The 20546-nt window shown below is 39.3% G+C and overlaps 1 protein-coding gene across 1 annotated transcript; it reads left to right on the top strand.

Annotated features, from left to right (window-relative positions):
• Positions 1-8332: 8332 nt before the first annotated feature.
• LOC148418597 (sodium- and chloride-dependent GABA transporter 2-like) lies at positions 8333-19289 on the top strand. Its single transcript, XM_088422954.1, has 14 exons — positions 8333-8454; positions 8525-8659; positions 10562-10702; positions 11171-11246; positions 11323-11455; positions 11546-11680; positions 11757-11860; positions 13427-13551; positions 14580-14692; positions 14865-15002; positions 17157-17259; positions 17537-17637; positions 18841-19011; positions 19154-19289. Exons 2-14 carry the CDS (start codon positions 8596-8598, stop codon positions 19253-19255), a joined length of 1506 nt encoding a protein of 501 aa, XP_088279080.1. The 5' UTR covers positions 8333-8454; positions 8525-8595; the 3' UTR covers positions 19256-19289.
• Positions 19290-20546: the final 1257 nt, after the last annotated feature.

A 20546-nucleotide genomic window follows, 5' to 3' on the forward strand; every position in this document is an offset into this window, starting at 1 on the left:
TGAAATAAAGCAGTATTAGAGAGCATTCTCATCTCTGATCTGGCTAGTTCCTGATTAATATTGGTGGCGTCTGGCAGAATTTTCCTCAATTGTCTTGATCAGGGGATCCTGATCGTCAGGGTTTGTTCAAAGGTTGATAAATGTTTGGCCAACGTTTGCTAGGTTCAAGTTCACCTGTACTGTTCTTGTCACAGGCAAATTTTGAACATATTCAAAGTTTGCTTACAACAAGAAAATCATGAAAACAGAACATTTGACGAACATTTACGACCTTAAACAAACACTGATGAACCCCAAAAGTGAACCCACATTTCCAACCTAAGCCACTATTTGGAAATGTTTGCTTTTCAGTATGAAATGGGCTTGTGATTTTCAATGATTTGTAAAAATACTCACACATATGGACTAACCAAATGCATAGGTTTTGAAAAAATATAAGTCACCAAAATGTGGCTTATGACCTGACACAGCTAGTTTTAGTAATGCAACCAACCAGTCAAAATAGCTCACTCTGTTGAGCAAACTTCAAGGGATTAGTCACAGCTATTTTTAACTTAGCAGTGCTTGCATACGCAAAGCCCAAAATTCCATCTAAATAATTTCAAAGCCTTGGTTGTTTATTTTTTAAATTCAGCATTTGGATTTGCAATTGGTGTTTGGTTGATTTGTTAGAGAACGTTGCCCTTGTCTGGGCTACTGTGGTTGTGTAAGAAACAAAATTTTGTCAGAATGTGATATAATATAGATCAATTATTTTCCTAGTGTCCGCCATCCCAATGTCAACATCCATTCCTGGTCATTTTTTTTTTCCGTTTGATGAACATATTGACAAACTGAGTTCAAGAAAACAACCTTTGTTTCTACGTACGTAACATACAATCTAAATATACTGAATGCAAATATGCAAAGATATTTTCTTTGGATATTTTTCCCTCCAGAACTTTAAGCTTTAAAGAGCCAGTGAAGATAGCATAACATTTATGAAAACAAAACCATTGCATCATGCTGAAGTTTTTAACGCATTCTCCTTATTCATGCCGTCCGATTCAAACGTGCACTTTTTACGGTTGCATGTAAAGCAAGCGAAAGTACAGTACAGTATTTCCCAAAAGCATGACTCTCTCGAGCTGATCGTGAGCAGATGTGTCACTCTGGATCACCTTGTATGTGTGACCTTTTACCTGCAGACCAGGTTTTGCATTACAAGTTTACAAATTGGATTCATAATTGGAGGCAGCACTGGCAAACTTGCAGCAGATTTGCTTTTGAGTTCCTCTTGTCCCAGCGCCACACATTGGAAAAATTGTTCTTTAAAGTTTTCCTTAATTATCAACAGCGTTTATGTGATCCAGTTTCATGCTGCGTGGAATAATGCACGTGTACGCTGGGTGTCCTTTCCCCATCCGAGCCTCGGTCCAAGGTTGCTCCAAGGGCACCGGGGAGTCGGTGATTTATTCCTCATAAGTGTAGACGACGGCGGCGGAGAAATATATGCGTTGTTTGTGTTCGCACGGATGTCAGCGGCCTCGCACATCTGGAGCCAAATGGGAGCATATGGATGCCAAATCTGCTTACTGCGTTACGCACCAGGATTACCACTACTGCTGCTGCTTTGAATTAGGCAACGCCAGGGGGCGTGGGCTTTTTAAGACAGCTCCAGGCCACTGTTTTGCAATCTTTATTGAGCCAAAGCACATATTTTACACTCAAAATACAGTAAATCTGATGGTGCATCACGCAAAGTAAAAATGCTAACCAAAGGGTATTTATGCACTGTCATCAACTGAGGAAAGGGGCTTTCAAGTTAAGATCTAAGCAAGTCGAGGTAGATATGTATTTTCAGGACACAAATTAATAAGCTGTCAAAGATGCTGAAAACCAATATTTGGAACCAATTTTAATTTGTAAAAAATTGAAAATTGGTACAACTTTGTTTAAAGTGAAATTACAGTTTTTTGCAATAATATGGATGCAGTAATATGTATTTAATATGCAGCCCGATTCTCTAAATACAGCATTCATACATTCACATATATATATATATATATATATATATATATATATATATATATATCACAATCTTTTCTTTCCTTTTTTGTTTTTATACTTTCCTTCAGTTCTTTCTTTGATTTGCTTATATTCTTCATTCCACTTTGTGCCTCTTAATTGAGTCCCTCCATTATTCTTTAAACCCTTCATAATCTCTTTTGGAATACTTTCCTTTAATTTTTTTTCTTTATTTTTTCATCATGAATTTCCGTACTTTATTTTATGCCTTCTCTCTTCCAGTTATGTTCCTTCTTTTCATTCATGTACTTCCTTCTCGTTTTGTTTCATTCATTCTATTATTTTCTACTCATTGTTTTCTTCTATCATTCATTTTCTTTCTTCCTTTCTTTGTTCTAGCTTTTATCATTTTTCTGTCCTTCTTATGCCTGTTTTCATACCTCCCTTAAATGTTCTCTCCATATTTGCATTTTTAGTTGTGGATTATTTCCTTCTACCTTTTTAAACTTGATTTTCTCTTTCTTAATTTCTGTATTTCTTTTCTTGTTAATTTCCCCCTTACTCTTAAAAATCTTATACCTCCACTGCATTCTTCCATGTTTTTTTTTCTCTCATTCTTCAAATTCTACTACTTCCGTTACTGCAGTGATTTACCTCCTTTGTTTCAATTCTTCCTTTCTGTGTCCCCTCAGTCTTTTCTCCTCTTCTCCCTTTTTCATTGATTTTGTTTTTGCATTTTTTCTTTTTCTTCCCCTCGGTTGTTCACTATTTCACTCCCTATTAATTACTTTCTCGCTTTTTCTTTTGTCTTCCCTTTGATAATAACTATTTATATTTATTTATATAACCGGTCTTCATCTTCCACTTTTTAATCTTTTATTTTATTCTGTATTTCAATTCCCCTTGATCTCTCTTCCTTTTCATTACATTTTCCTACTTTCTGCGACTATTTCACTTGATGAAGACATCCATGAGAGGTTATGATTTCACAGTTAAGGATGTTTTCTAAATAAATCAGTAGCGAAAGAAGAAGTGTAAGGGTTTGCTGCTGCTGCTCATGCTCATGATAAAATATCACTACTAATATCTTTTACCTTCCTAAATAATGTACACACAGCCCCTCACTGAGAACATGATGTGTGATCTTTAAGTATTCTTCTGCTGAGTCTTTGTCAGTACTGCGAACATCCCGCCGAGTTCCTCTGTCAGCTCGTGGTTCAACTTGTAGATGAAGATGATCAGGGCCAGATGTGGATTTCCACTTTGTCCTTTTCCATAATTTCAGACTCTCGGTTTACAAAACAGACAGACTGATCGATGGTGCCAAAATGAAAAGGAAGAGCGGATGAATTATAGAACAGTGCAATGGATGTGCTGTAGCTTTCATAGTTCTCAGTATTGCGATTGAGCGATCTGATGGGCCTGTGTTTAGACGTCATCCAAAGCGTGTGACCTTTGAACCACTCGCCCCCCTCCTCCCCAGGCCAGAAAGAGCCCGAGGCAAGATAGCCTTTTTAGGGGGAAGCCTCCTCATTGCATCAGGACAATGATTGTGCTGTGTAGGACATCATTTCTGCATTGGATCGAATTTCCCGTTGAGTAATAAGACTCCAAAATGGCTAAATTTCATGCTGGAACCCCCTAAAGACTTCGTGTGTGTGTGTGAGTGAGTGTGGAGAGTACTGTCCTTTTCACTTAACCCTTCCACAAAATATTAAGGGCACCTTTGAAGGTAATTTCAATTGAGCTACACTCACGGTGTATTAAAAATATTTGAATGGGACATTAGCCCCACAACCTGGTGGTTTACTTCCTAGTGTAGACATCAATGGATCAATAATGTCCCATTTATTATGCAGTCAATAAACTGTGACATGTCCTTCCTGCAGAAATAATCCCTCTTCCTCTCCACCAACGATTATTAATACAACCCTTGTATTACTTTTTACACCATCCATTAATGTATTATTTGTAAAAATGAATAGTTATAATATAGGCCCCAGTACAGCAAACTTGACCATGTACCCTTTCTGAAAAATGGAAAATCTGCATTTTTAGCTTTTAAACGAAAATATTACTTATTTGAAGCACATGTAGTTGGCACACACACGCACACGCACACTCTCAGACACACACACACACACGCACATTCACACCGACACACATGCACACGCGTACGCACACATTCACACCGACACACATGCACACACATACACACACGATATCTTATGACAGGGGCTCTTTGCCATTGTGTTGAGGTAACAGATACTTGGATGCGATGAAATAAAAAACACTAAATGCTGCAAGTTTGGGGGCCAACAAAGTGTCTTTTTCTTATAGCATAAAGCCACTCCACCCCACCACCCCGCTCCCCCAAGTGCCTGGTGTATAGAGTTCACAGTTTTTTTCAGAGTAAAAGGGGCTCATGTTGGGATTACAGTGTTCCGGACCAAAAAAATGCTCTCATTGGCGTTATTTAGCCTAATGAGGATTAAAAATTAAGAACAGCAGTCAGTAGTACTATTACAGTTAAATTCAGAACAAACTACAGAGATAAGCGTCAAACAACCCCCCCCCCCTCCCAAACAAATATTACTATGATCTGAGATGTAGCTCTTGTGCCGAACCTTGTCAGAATTTAAAGCTGAACTTAAATTTTATGAAGTTTTAATGATAACATGGACTTTTGCAGGCCATATGTTACACCATAACAAAGCACTATGCTACAGTATAATGGTCCCTTGTAAATTGAGTGTGACCTCACTCATTTATTTCCTATGCCCTTGTTCCTCTGAGACTTCATCTGCTTTGGTGCGCATGTGATTGCCTCACTTCAAACATGTGTCTGACTTTTGTAAAAAAAAAAAATAAAACACACACACACACACACACACACGCACACACACACACACACACACACACACACACACACACACACACACACACACACACACACACACACACACACACACACACACAAAACACATCCCTGAACCTTTGCTGTCGTTTCCAATTAAGCATGCTGCGCACGTTTGGTTCCAGCAGTGCTGCTGTGCCGTCAATTGAAACAAGATGCTTCAATAAAAGAAAAAGTCAGACTCGGGGATGGGGGGGGGGGGGGGGGGGGGGGGGGGTGCTGAAAGTGTCTACTGCCCCTCGGTGGATGCATGCTGTAATTTCTCAATTTCTTTTTTTAAAAGGGACAGTCCTTTTTACATGCAAATATGTCAGATTTAACAAAGAAAAAAATAAAGAGAGAGTGAGAGTAACATCAACACTGAGGAACTTGATGGAACCTGTCAACTAATGAAACTAGTTATAGGACATATTGAAGCTTTTATTTAAAAGTAGAATATGCAATTTTTGAAGAAATCTGTTGAATTAGTGTTTGAGTTAGAGGGTGAAGAATGATTTGGAAAAATACTTGATAATGTGGGAGGACTTTGCATGGCATGGGATGATTTACAATTACCTGGAATGAGTTGAACGTGTTAAAGCTGTAGTGGTTTTAATTGGTAAAAGAAAATGTGGAAACCTGAGGTGAAAGTTGCAAATGTGTCAATTTGTGGCTTTGAAAAATATGTGAATTAAGTGAACGGGGGTAATAAATAGGATATGGCCTTAATGAGCTGAACGTGTTGAAAATGGAATTTTTGAATCATACAAGAAATTTGGGGAGGAGTGAAAAATGTAGACTGTGTCTACATTTTATGTAAAGTACATTTAATGTAGGGATTTGTGAGCAAAAAAAGAGGTAATTATTGATATGCACAGGTGACAGTGTCTATGAGTGTGTTTTAGTGCAATGTACTTTATGAACTCTCCAAAATGGCCGCCCCCTGAGGATGCTGTGGTGGTGAGAATCTGGATTGCATCTATCCAGGTTGTACCTAATTAATTCCATCCTAATTAATCCCATATGGAAGCCGTGCCTCACTAATTTGTCACTTTCTCTGAAAAGTGTCATATTTGTACATTATGTATATCCTAAACAAACATGCTGATATGACTGCTGGATGTAAAAGATTCTCCTATTCAAAACTGATTAACAGCTTTTCTGGTTGTTCATTACGCGACAGGGAATTTAAAGTAAAACTGGACAGCCAGTTTTCAGGTGAGTGGCCGAAAGGAAGGTAGAATTCACGATTCTTGTGGAGAATGTGGAGGAAAAAGCATTTCTTTAAGAAAGGCCAAGATGTACTTGAGGAAAGAGGACATTGGGCAAGCAAGTTGGAGTTTCTTCTGGCTGTTGCTGGAAACATTGTGGGTGTGGGCAATGTGTGGAGATTTCCTTACCTGTGCTACAAAAACGGCGGTGGTAAGCAAATATAACTATCAGCACTTCTTGCAAACGTTGTACATATCACAAAAGCGTGCAAAATACCCAGGTGCATTTCTGGTGCCATATCTGGTGCTTGTGGTGACGTGCGGTGTACCGATCTTCCTTTTGGAGACTACCATTGGCCAGTACACTCAAGAGGGGGGCGTCACTTCCTGGAGGAAAATCTGCCCACTGGCTGAAGGTGTGTGTTGTACAAGCCTAACATTCACAGCATAAAGGAACTAGTTATTTAAAAAAGGGTCCACTTATATCTTTTTCCATCAGTTAGCTCAGTTCAATATTTCATTGATTAAATAACATAAATATACAAGGGAAAAATGACATTTACCTAAATTTATTTATTTATTTTCTTAAAAATAACTTTTCTCAAAGGAGAACCTATCACCGGCGATTTCCTTCTCTTTAATCCATAATAGAAGAAGCCTCTCCATTTTGTTGTTGACCGAGGTCCATCCCCTGGCAAGGAAATTCTTGCCCTTAGAAGATTGCCGAGCGGTTACGTCCATACTCACGAGCAAGGTTAACTATGCGTGCGCCTCTTTCATGTTTTTTTATTATCTCCTGCTTTGTTTCTATTGCCATCATCCTCTTACTTCTTCCTTTACTGCTACTAGCAATTTTAGAAGCCATGTCTAACAGATAAACTTTGCAAAGTCTTCACAACACACCGACCAGCTGTGCCATCAAGCTAGATGAAGGCGTTTGGCCAATAGCATATCGGCATTTCTGTGCTTGATGTGACGCCGGCCAATAGCATATCCGCATCTCCGTGACCGAGACCGGGACTGTGACCTTAATCGACCAATAGCATATCGACATCTCCGTGACTGAGACTGTGACTGTGACCTTATAAGACCAATAGCATATCTGCGTTTCTGTGTCATGTGAAAATAGTTAATTTGTTGACGCAGCAAAGCGAAAAAAATCGTGCAGACACGCTGACCGGCATGTTAGATTAGTTGTAAGACGAAAGGTTTGTGCATAAGAGGGGGACAAAAATCGCCGCGGTCCACGTCCATAAGATGAAAAGTTCGTAAAACAGGGAGTTCGTAAACCGGGGGCTCACTGTATTTCAAAATGGGTCCACTTACTGTATATCTTTTTCCATCAGTTAGCTCAGTTCAATATTTCATTGAGATCACAACACTGTGAGGTCCGTCCGATGAAATGGAGGCATTAGCTAGAAAAGAATACCCAGTAAGGAAAACCTAAACACAAAGACAAATGCTTTGCCATGGTTTTCAGAGTAAGGCAAACACTCACAGCATGAACACTTGTTTGCTTCTGAGACGAGACATAAATGCAATTAACAGATATTATCTGAGTAAATGTAGATAAAAAAGAGAAAAACATCACTTTTAGGTGATGGGCTGAAGAGAGATTCGCATTTGCATTTAAACTTTTAAACCGGGAGTATCTACAAGTGTGTGTGTGTGTGTGGGGGGGGGGGGGGGGGGGGGTCCTCTTAATAGCTCCTCTTTTCCACAGTGCACTAACAAGGATGGGAGGAGATTGCGCTTCTTTTTTTTTTTTAGCTTGTTGGGCCAGAAGTGCAAAGTAATACACGTTCTTTTTTCAAATTATTCCTTTTTTTTTCATTTTACGTTATTTGAGGCATTTCGTAGCCCTGATTTAAATATTGTTGGCACTCTTAACTCTTTCACATTTTTAGCTTTCAGGTTCCGGCAATCTGAGCTGGCAGCTATGCTTGTAGTTATTGTTTGAATACACACCTCAAAATGTGTTTGTTTTTTCCAGGGCGTCAACCTTTTTTGTTTGTTTGTTTGCTGGTATTCAGGTTGGGTAAAGTCAACATTTGTATCATTTGAAACATTTACCTGCGCTTGAGCTGTTCATTACGCGACAGGGAATTTAAAGTAAAACTGGACAGCTAGTGTCAGGTGCGTGGCCGAAAAGAAGGTAGAATTCACGATTCTTGTGGGGAATGTGGAGGAAAAAGCATTTCTTAAAGAAAAACCAAGATGTACTTGAGGAAAGAGGACATTGGGCAAGTAAGTTGGAGTTTCTTCTGGCTGTTGCTGGAAACATTGTGGGTCTGGGCAATGTGTGCAGATTTCCGTACTTGTGCTACAAAAACGGCGGTGGTAAGCAAATATGAAGATCAGCACTTCTTGCAAACGTTGTACATATCACAAAAGCATGCAAAATACCCAGGTGCATTTCTGGTGCCATATCTGGTGCTTGCGGTGACGTGCGGTGTACCAATCTTCCTTTTGGAGACTACCATGGGCCAGTACACTCAAGAGGGGGGCATCACTTCCTGGAGGAAAATCTGCCCACTGGCTGAAGGTGTGTGTTGTACAAGCCTAACATTCACAGCATAAAGGAACTAGTTATTTCAAAAAGGGTCCACTTATATCTTTTTCCATCAGTTAGCTCAGTTCAATATTTAATTGAGATCACAACACTGTGAGGTCCGTGCGACGAAAGGGAGTCATTAGCCAGTATGGATAACCTTAACACCAAGACAAATGCTTTGCCATGGTTTTTAGAGTAAGGCAAACATTCACAGCATGAACACTTTTTTGATTGTGAGATGTGGCATAAATGCAATTAACAGATATTATCTGAGTAAATGTAGATAAAAAAGAGAAAAACATCACTTTTATGTGATGGGCTGAAAAGAGATTTACATTTGCATTTAAACCTTTAACCCGGGAGTATCTGTGAGTGTGTGTGCGTGCGTGTGTGTGTTGGGTGGGGGGTCCTCTTAATAGCTTCTCTTTTCCACAGTGCACTAACAAAGATGGGAGGAGATTGCGCTTCTTTTTTTTTTTTTGCTTAGCTTGTTGGGTCAGAAGTGCAAAGTTTTTCAAATTATTCCTTTTTTTTTTCATTTTACATTATTTGAGGCATTTCATAGCCCTGATTTAACCGATCCCCAATGAAGGAGGGCTTTGTAAAGGGGGGGGGGGGGGGTGGGCTTCATTTTTTTTATTGTGTTATCTTCCGTTTTAAAAAAAATGAAATAAATATTGTTGGCACGCTTCGCTCTTTCACATTTTTAGCTTTCAGGCTCCGGCAATGTGAGCTGGTAGCTATGCTTGTAGTTATTGTTTGATTACACGCCTCAAAAGCTGTTTGTTTTTTCCAGGGAGTCAACCTTTTTTTGTTTGTTTGTTTGCTGGTATTCAGGTTGGATAAAGTCAACATTTGTATCATTTGAAACATTTACCTGCGCTTCAGCTGTTACATGTGGGGGAGGGATAAAAACGTCCCAAGACAAAAAACTAAGAGCGCTGGTTTTACAATCCTGCAGTTTTTGGTTTCACTCACGTGATACAAGCCCAATGTGGAGATAAGGTGTTATCAGCTATACCGAGATCAACAATAATATATTGGAGAAGAAAAAAAACCTATGATTTCCATCTTTGTAGTTTGAAGGTCATTAAGTGGTATAGCATCTGTCTTGCTTCATAAAAAAATCAAACAAATAAAACAAAACTTGCTGCTTTTCATTCATGGGGGGTGAGAAACTCTTTGCATGAGAATGAAATGAAACAAATGTAAGATTTATGATGTGTAATGGGTCACATGTGCTCTCTCTCTCTCTCGCTCTCTCTCACACACTCTATCAGTTCAGAGTAAAGCAAAACACTAAACTAAACCACAAAAAACTAAACTATTCTTGTGGAACACTTTTATTTCAAAGTTCCTTCCAGAGGCATAGTTACATCAACTAACTTGATGAAAGTTGGTTCCAGTGTGAACAGGCTCCGATGTGAACAACACAATGGGCTTCTTAAATCAGTTTCACAACATGGTGTTGTTCTGAAATGAAGTTCAAATTGTTAATTCGGAGCACTAAACAAACAACAAAATGAAGCGACATTTTTTTTAAATTGACATTCTTTTTTTTTGTTCTTGTCCTTTCTTTGGGCTGAGTTTTTTTTTTTTGTGCAATATCAAATGACCAAAACAGCGTCGACCGGTCGACAGCAGGCAACGCATTGAGCATCCTTTATCTATTTAGTAGGAGGACGACAGCAATGTCACATGAGCAAATTGTGACAAGACTGCTTTCATTGAATATGGTCTGTTGAATTTGCTTCATTGTTTGTTTTAGTTTAGGGCTCGACTCTCCAGAACCGGCTGTGTGGTGACTTTGTGGCACAGAGAACTCCTTGTACAACTGTGCAATGCTCCAAGACAATTTCTTCTCATAGAGAGTAATAAAGAGATGCATTCCAGGTATCGGCTATGGGGGGCAGCTGATCCTGCTGTACAGCTGTATGACCTACATCATTATTCTGGCCTGGGCTCTCTTCTACTTACTGTTTTCTTTCAACTCCACACTCCCCTGGAGCACCTGTGACAACTACTGGAACAGCGGTGAGGTCTAGTACACAACTCATATGGTATTACTTTCTTATCTTTTTTCATGGGTGCAACAAAGACATTTTTCTACACGGTAGTCAGTGTTACAGTGTAACTATTCTGATGCCTCAGAATAACTCGACACACAACCATTAATGTCTTAACTGCTTACAACAAAAGTGCACACATAAGGGAAAATAGATTTCAATGTATGCTGTATTTCTAATCCACTCTTCCATCTTCTATACTGGTACCGGATTAACATGAACAGACTCACTGGGAGGGAGACTGGTTGCCAATTAAGTTACAGGGTTGACAGATTTCAACCGTTAATCTTCACATTCATTGTCACTGAGCAGGAATGGAACCCACGGTGCCTAAATTAAAGGCATGCAACGAACCACCATCAATAAGTATTATAATATATACTGTCCACTTACGTTTACGGGATTTGGTGTCACTACCTTTCTTTCGTTCTTGCAGCCAATTGTGTCATTGTTACAACAAGGAACCATAGCAACCACACCAATGGAAACTCAGCAGCAATGGAATTTTGGGAGTAAGGATGATACTTTAGTATAATGGCATCTTTTTCACATTTTTTCATATGTTGTTTCTTTTTTCACCCTGTCCAGACGTCGAGTGCTGAGTATTTCAGGAGGTATTGAGGAGATTGGTAACATCAAGTGGGACATGCTCCTGTGCCTCATAGCTATGTGGGTTGTTTGTTACTTCTGCATCTGGAAAGGGGTCAAATCAACTGGAAAGGTGGAGTTTACATATGAAAAGGCCCCAGCTACAGAGAGAAGAAATATCACTGTATAGTTCTGACAGTCTTTTGACTCTATCCTTAACCAGGCGGTGTATTTCACTGCCACGTTCCCTTATGTGATGCTCCTCATCCTTTTGATCCGAGGACTCTCTCTTCCGGGAGCCAGAGAAGGAGTGGAGTTCTACCTTCTGCCCGAGCTGTCGCGACTCTCAGACCCCCAAGTAGGACGTGCGTACATGTACGCTGATGGATTGGTGGGAAATTGCATTCAATGGCAGCGGACGTCTTTTTAAACAGGTCTGGATGGATGCTGGCTCACAGATCTTCTTTTCATATAGCATCGGTGTGGGCACCCTGATGGTCCTGGGCAGCTACAACACCTACAAGAACAACTGTTATAAGTAAGTGTCACAATGAAGAGGGGTAACACAATACCCCAGTTTACTACAACAACAACATCAGTTACACTGGGACTAGCTAATACAATCCAATGCAAGAGTTGATTGAAAAATTATGTCTTTTAATGACAATGGTGTGTTATGATGTTTTGAAAGGAATTTAGTCAGAAATTCATGTGTATTAGTATTGGTTTTACTACAGAGCTGGGCATTCCATTACTACTGATGGGAGGGACTAGCAAAGCCAGGGGTGGGGGCCTTCTCATTTAACCTGCTTGGACTAGCTCCCTCCCCATAAATTTTGGTCATTAAGACGAATGACATCAGAGGCACAGAACACACATTTGAGTCAGCCTGGTTTGTTCAAATGTGATCAGCAGGAACAGCAACTGTGTCAGGCTGTCAGCATCAACTTGCGCAGTCATTTGCGTGTGTTAAACAGACTGTAAAAAGTAATGGGACTAGCTGTGTCATGTCAGCATTGCTAGTCTAAACCTTTCAATTAACGCCGTGCATACTTTTGATTGCTTCTTCCCTGATGTTCATCCTTTCAAAAAATTCTCATTCAAATTTACCCTTGTACTATTGCTTCATTGTAAATTTTGAAGTACATTTTAATCTAAAACGTAACTATCTGGTCTCTCTTTAAACAGTAAAATTTACACTTGGATTACTCGTATTATTTTGATTTCTTCCTACAGGCACTGTCCAAATACCAGTGAAATTAGGAACTGTTTTAGCACCGTGAACTCGAAATTGAACGTTATATCAGAACAACTTTGTGCTGTTTATATTGGGAGTTAAGAGGAACAATGATTCATTTTTCAAATAATTATTTTAAATGAACTGATTGTAATGATTCAGTACACTTAAACTGTTTTGCCCAGCCCTAGGAGCAATTGTTTGTGCAGTAAATGCTTAACGGGCCGCATATGGCTCCGGAGCAGCAGTTTGCCCATGTCTGTTCTAATCTGACAACATCTCCTTAGAAGAGAGCTCCCATCCCCAATATTTACACAAAATTCTCCTTGAATGAACACTCAGAAGTCATTTATGGTTGTTTTTTTTTTTTGGCAGCTTTTGAGTTTTGGGATGCCGGAAAATTGGGACCAGACAGCTTGATTCCTGACAATATCAATGAAGGCAGAATACAAGCAATATAATATTCTTCTTCAAAATTTTTGTGCACATCTCTATTATTTTCCAGTACAACCTGCGACAAATATAGACAAAAATACAATATTTTGGATTTTATCAAAAGTAAATATGAGCTCTTATGATCAAATGTTTTAAGTGAAAATCCAATATATTGTGATTATTAAGATAACCATGTTTTGATTTCCAAAAATGAGAAAAAGAGAACCTTGTTAGTTTATTCAAAGATTATGGACTCCTGTTTTGCTGGTAACTGAAGGGAAATTAAAAATAAATAAATAATGATGGACTTGGCATAAATTTGGCATCTCAGCTACGATACTGAGATGTTATTCCAGAGATAAAGAAGAGTTAGGGCCGCTCAATCATTTGAACCCACAAATTTTAGATGTTAAGTGTCTTTATTTGTTGCAGGGACTGCTTTTGGCTGTGTTTGCTCAACAGTTGTACCAGCGTGATCTCTGGCTTTGCTGTCTTCTCTGTCCTGGGATTTATGGCTCACAAGCAACGTGTTCCTATCTCAGAGGTGGCCGAGTCAGGTGAACTTGATATCCTCAGTTCAATATTATATTACATTATTTTCAATACTCCCAAGATATTGTGTTCAATAATTATATGTATACCAAATCCATCAAATTAATGTATAAACTCACTCCTTTCTGCCTTTCTATATTCTTTTACAATGAGCAGTAGAATAAAGATAGCAAGATATTTCAGCCATTTGTATTAGTACCCTTTCAACCTGTGTCGATCTCATATCTAAGGGGGGGCGCTGTGGTCATCTTGTGGCTGTGCGTCAATAAAAATGTTTCCACGTTCGACATTTACAGTGGAGCAGAATCAGATCCTAGCCACACATCACAGATTAAAAAAAATGGGTAGTTGAAGAAGTTGATAGGATAATCATGACGAGTAGCCATTGGTTTTTGTGAAAAAAAACAAAACAAACAAACAAAAAAAACCTATGGTCGAAATGGTAACAAAGTACATAATCTGCATTTGCTCGACACAGCACCCAATACAACAACAATATATATTATATATATATATATATATATATATATATATATATATATATATATATATATATATATATATATATATATATATATATCACAAAATGGTATGCCCTTATTAGTCACCAAGTTTTAATGTAGCCAATAAAGACAAATGCCACACTCATGTCTTCTAAAAACAAACAAACAATCATCTGAATATTGCATACAATTACATACGTTCATCAACTCTATAATTCATAGACAAGTAGATACTTGTTCAATTAATTTGAACTCTGGTTGTTAAATCATGAGCTGAACAGCTCTTTCTGAAATTGTTATGTTTGAATAAAATTATAGTGTTTTTTTTTTCCTCATTGTAAAACATTTTTTGTTTGTTTTTGAAGGGGGAGGGTGCAACCAATTAATGGCATTTCTAGTGATTTAATGGGCGCAGATGATCTCAGATACAAGTATTTTGAATTGTCACAAAATGAATTGAATTTGGATGTGAAGGCACCACTGTAATTTGACTGTTTAATTTTGGAGATGAATATGGATGTTGTGTCCAGGTCCAGGCTTGGCATTCATCGCTTATCCCCAGGCAGTGGCCATGATGCCATTGCCCCAAGTCTGGTCCATCTGCTTTTTTGTCATGATCATCATCTTGGGCCTGGACACGCAGGTTAGACCAGTGAAAAACTATCCAATGTCAATTTTGAATGACTATTTATTTACTATACTTAATGAATGTTTATGAATCTATTATTTGCAATGATCTTAAGTGAAAAGAATAAAATTTAAATGCCCTTCCACCAAATGGCAGAAGACACAATTAAAATGTGACTCTTTTGCAGTTTGTCTGCATGGAGGTGGTGATGACGTCCGTATCAGACATATTTCCCACGGTGATGCGTCGGGCGGGCAGGCGGGAAGGTTTCCTCTTGCTCTTCTGCCTTACGTGTTTCGTGTCGCAGCTTGTTATGATGACAGAGGTTAGAATATTGACTCACAAAGACCATTAGTTGTCAAAATAACCGAATCACAACATGTAAACGCAATCACGGAAATGGACCCAAGAGCACACAGAGATGGGTAAGAGGGATGAACAACAGGTTTATTTGATGCATGGAAAAGAAGGCAGCAAAAAACGGACAGGGAACAGACAGCTTGATCGGGGGCAGGCAGAAGCGTGGTCTGGCAGGCAGAACAAGTCTTCTTACCAAGGTAGCTTATGTTTGGGTAGCCAAAGACAGGCAGGGTAAAAATCCAAGTGGCTAGAACTGGACGGCAGGCATATGTGTAGAAAGGGTCAAGCAGGGTCAATTTCCAGGCTGGTACAACAGGAATGAGCATGAGAAAGTTTAGCATGAGACAAGATGATCTGGTGGTGACTGGCAGGAAAAGACAGGTTTATATACTGGGGAAGTAATTGGTTTACTTGGTGTTGATGTGCTGATTGACATGTTGGTGAGGTAGAATGAGCTGTCTGGACAGGCAGGCTGTGATACATCATCAAACAGTAACCATTACATTAGTTCAGTGAATTCACATCCCACATTTTGGCAAATAATTTCTTATAGCTTTTCATGGGATGATGCTGACTTACTGAAATGGGAAAAATTCAGTAGCTGTGCTAGTCATCGAATGTGGTCATATCAGCCCCACAGGAGTTGGGAAGACCAAGCATCTCAGGAAAGTCACAAACTCCTGATTGACTCTCTTCATTTGCCCATTCGGTTATTGATAAAATCCAGATGAAAGGCTGGCTGTGGCCCCCATGCCCCCAGTGTGATTGCACAATTCTTTCCAGAAGGTCGTGAGAAAACATTAAGGGTTTGTTCCAGAATGGCAATTCAGTTCAGATGTGTGTGCACACTGTAGGAGTGAAGAGGATCTGATACAAACAGGCAATTTGGGGGGCTTGGCATTGCATTAGGTGGGAACCAGGGTGGTAGGAGAGTACAAAGGGGAATCAGGTGAAGAACAATAGCCAGCAGGCTTGGTGGAAGATAAGTCTTTTTATGGATTGGATGTATATATTCCAGATTCCAGTGGTCAGTTCACACCAGGAACAGAACCCTGGGACTCAAACCAATGAGGCCCCTCCTCTTGGGCCATTTTGACCAACAGCTGTTCATGGTTCTCAATGTAGTAATTCTTCCGTGAAGGAGACAGCTGGCGGGAAAAGAAAGCGCATGGATGGAGGTTACCGTCTTTCGGGGACCGCTGAGACAGCGTGATATCTCAAGAATCCACCTCCACAATAAACTGTTCATCAGGGTTCGGCATCTGGAGGATGGAAGTTCAATTTTCCCCGTTCAGTGTCATGTGGCTCATTAGCTTTTCTGAATCTCGGCTACAATCGGGTAATAAGTGCGGTGCTATCACGTTCCCACTCTCCTTGGACATTTTCACTTGATTTGATTACTTTTGTTGTCAGGGGTATTGCTAGCTGTGTGTTGAAATAATTTGAGTGGACAATATTTTTTTTTCCTTTGAATGATACAAGTTCAACATTGCCTTCTTCACAATGTTAAGAAAACATCATTTCCTCTGTGTTGTCCCATGAAAAGACAACACTCAAAAACTCGGTGTGTTGAAGTGTATAGTCACTGTATGATGGTGTGCATTGAGTGAATTAAAGAAAGTACTCATGAGTACTACATGATACATTGTTTAGGTGTACCCAAAACTGTAACAAGCGACTTAAAATAATTACAGGAGAACTCCTCTACAATGAAATCATATTTGCAGCAACAAACCTTTCACAACAGGGGACTATTATATACTTGGAAGAAATTAGATTGTTTAAATCTACAAAGATTCTCAATCTCTTTTATAGAGTATTGTTGTTTGTATGTAGTAGAGTCCAATTACTGCCATAGAGTATAATAGTACATGAGTATAAACCAAGCTAGACTTATACTGCAGGCTTGTTTTCGCTGAAGTGAATTTTAGCAATGTGAATGCAGAAAAAAACATTTTGTATTACGCAACCATTTTTTTTTTTATGAGGAAGTAAGAAAGAGGGAAAGGCTTCAATGCCTGGATTTTCTTTCACATTGGGGGATTTTTTTGCACATGCAGGGTTCGTTGTAGAGGACCTTTACTGTATCCTTCATAATTATTGATAATTTCGTCCTCAGGGAGGGATGTACATCTTCCAGATTTTTGACTACTATGCTTGCAATGGAGCATGCCTACTCTTTCTGTGTGTGTTTCAAAGTCTGGCAGTGGGCTGGATATTTGGTAAGTTGATAGGTCATGTCTTTGTGTGTATGATTGTGTGTGGTTAGTGTTGATGCTTAATACTTACCTGCAAAAAAAAAAAGTTATATGTTAAGATATCTAGTAAGAGCTACAGACATAATTGATAGTAACTTCCCCTGAGGGTGAAAGTGAATCATTCCCAAAAACTTTTCTAGTTCTGTGCTAGTCTTTAGTAATGGCTTCACAGTCATCATAATAGTGCCAATATAGGCTTATTATTACATTATGTGCTGTAATACATATTTTTTTCCTGAAGGAGCAGATCGCCTGAATGACATCATTGCAGACATGACAGGCATGCGTCCCAGCCCTTTCTTCAAGATCTGTTGGCGCTACCTGACCCCGTTGGTCGCATTGGTGAGCGGGACCTTCAGGTTTTAGCTGTAATACTCTCATCAGACATTGCACTAAAAATGCAATCAGAAGTAATTTTAAACTACATACTTGTAGGTATTCTTGTTTTGGTTTGGGAATATACTGTAGTACAGTGGTGTCCAAACTCGTTCCCCAAGGGTTGCTATCATTCACGTTTGAGGTTTCTTTCGCTGTTGTCACGACGGGGCATGGCGGTTTGAGGAGGTGCGGGATGTGGGAAAGGCGGAACCAATAAAAATGCAGGGCTGACTGGGGAAGGCTCGAGTGAAGGTGATTTAATAACAAAGACAGGGTTGAAAGAATCGAAAAATACAAAGTACAAACCAAAAACGTTGAACTGAAGCTGACTGGGGCGACAAGGAACGGGGGGCGACAAGGAACGGGAGGCAGCACGGGAAGGAGGGCAACGCCAGGCAAGACGGCGAGGGGAAGACGTACAAAGACCCGACAAGGGATGAGGCAAAACGCTGGGGATTAAATACTAACAGAACTAATGAAAAACGCGAGACACCTGGGAACAACAAGGGGCGGGGTAGCTGACTGGAGGACACACACGGGCGACAGGCGAGGTTGATTAAACTAAACAACTCAAAACCCACAACAAAACACAGACAGATCATGACAGCTGTCACACTCGATTCAAATTATCAACTCACCAGCAGGCTCAGCAAAAGCTTGCCAATGATCCTGATCTTTTGAATAAGGTAAGTAGAAGCGCTTTTTACATGTAAATACCCTAATACGTTCCAAATCACCCCCATCCACCAAAAAACCATGCACCTAAACCCTTTATAAATTATAAACATCCATCAAAACCTGTAAGAAATACCACTTAGAATTAGATCAGGGTATCAAGTACCGATCCATGTATGTTTGCCTTTAACGGCTTTTAATAAGCTTTCATAAATGTACAAGGGAAACGTCATCGAAGTGAGCGATCGCGCCACTAGGGCACACTTTTTCACTTTTTTTTTGTCAAGAATTCTTTTATTCGGGTTGAATGAATAATGGCTGCCTCCCCACTGAATTCCTCCTGCACTTCCTTTCATATCCTGAATTTTGCTTCATGATGAGACAAACATTTTCTAAAGAGGCATTTTGTAACCTGAATTTTTACTAAATTCTTTCAAAAGTTTTTTGTAAGTAGAGGTACCACTGTAGTGTTTTTCTGTTGTTTTTTTTCAGGGTTCTTTTATATATTCTTTTATTGAGTACGAGCCACTGAAATTCAACCGCTCATATGTGTATCCCAATTGGGCCTATGCACTGGGATGGATGTTGGCGCTTTCCTCCATCCTGCTGGTACCAGGCTGTGCTCTTTACAAGCTTTGCACAGCCACTGGAACCTTCCGTCAGGTAAACTGAATCTACCACTGAAGTCCGCTGTGAACCAAGGAAAATGTTTTCCTTTAAACAAAACGCCAGTGATTTTGCAATGGTTGGAACTAAGATTTTGGCATGTTTCAGTCCATTGATGTTGTTTGTATCCGTTGATTAGCGTCTCCGACATCTATGCTGGCCTGAGTTGCCTGAGTGCTCGCCAACAGTAAAGAGAGACACGGCACTGCAACACATCACCGAGGATTTGAATGATTCATGAAGATTTAATGTATGACATACTATCTATATAACATACCAGAAAAAAAACATATACATGTTTAATCACCTCTTTATAATAAAAAGAAGCTTGCAGTACCCTTATTTTATTATTTTTTACATTGACTACATTTATTGCATTATTTATTGCACATGGCAATTTGTAATTTTGACACACGTTATTTTGTTTTGTGGACCACATAAGCCACATTATTATATTTGACACAATTATTTTGTGCAGATAAAGACAATTACAGCAATGCCCACTGAACATGATCATCCTCTCAAAGCATCAGTAGGAGTTGAAATAACCCTTAAAGTTGTTTAAAGGTCAGGGAATGAAAATTGAAATATTTTTCTTGAGACCTCCAGAACGTCTTTACAAAGGATAATTATATCATTACAAAGTAAATAAATGGTATTTAATTATTTATACTGCACTAAATTCAATTCAAAATCTGTCCTCTGCAATTTGAATCAGTCACGTTGCTCTTGGTTGTCGGTGCTGTGACACAGGGCTCGCTTGCGCCGATGTGGTGCCCGAGGTAAGATTCTTCTATGGCGCCCTCCTCTGCCGGTGATTATGCATGTTACATGCATGTACATCATACATGCACTTGCTAAAACAAATGCAAAACACACAAACGCATGAGTAATAATCAATACATAAAGTGCATCTCTAAAATATTCACAGTGCTTTTTTTTTCTACACTTTGTCATTTATGGCTCTCTTATCTCAAAACTGTACAGACAGTATTCCAATGTGTGTGTGTGTGTGTGTGTTTTGTTATGCTTTTTTTATTTTATTTTTTTATTTTTTACATAATTTTTTGGAAGATGTAAGATGTCACATTTGTATGTATTTACAGCTTTTGCAGCGAAGCTCAAAATTCAGCTGAGGTGCATCTTTTTTCCACTGATCATCCTTGAGCTGATTCTACAGCTTAATTGGTTTCTATCTGCAGTAAATTCAGTTGTTGGAAGATGAGTTGGAAAGGGACACAGCTATAAAACGTCCCACAGTTGATTGCGGATGTCATAGCACAAACACCAGGCACGAGGTCAATGCAATTGTCTGTAAACCTGCGAGATTGGATTGTCGAGGCACAACTCCATGGAAGGATACAAAAACATGTCTCTTGCTTAGAAGGTATGGAGTAAAAATCAATGTCGAAAGAGGCATGCAGGTTCAAAGGGAGTATGTGTCATTTTTCGCATGCGCCTGTGGGAGCTTTAGGGGCATTATGGTAAATGCAGCAATAAACACCCCTCCTGCTGTCCAAAGCTATAACAGA

This window comes from Hippichthys cyanospilos, chromosome 9, assembly GCF_059441005.1.
Source record: "Hippichthys cyanospilos isolate Australia breed blue-spotted pipefish chromosome 9, RoL_Hcya_1.0, whole genome shotgun sequence".
NCBI classification, from domain to species: Eukaryota; Metazoa; Chordata; class Actinopteri; order Syngnathiformes; family Syngnathidae; genus Hippichthys; species Hippichthys cyanospilos.

Excerpts from the sequence above, each read along its gene's own strand:
- LOC148418597 (XM_088422954.1), top strand. The coding sequence starts at position 8,596 with ATGGGCCAGTACACTCAAGAGGGGGGCATCACTTCCTGGAGGAAAATC. Across the intron at positions 8,660-10,561 it reads AATCTGCCCACTGGCTGAAG|GTATCGGCTATGGGGGGCAG; the intron begins GTGTGTGTTGTA and ends GATGCATTCCAG. Across the intron at positions 11,456-11,545 it reads GGGTCAAATCAACTGGAAAG|GCGGTGTATTTCACTGCCAC; the intron begins GTGGAGTTTACA and ends ATCCTTAACCAG.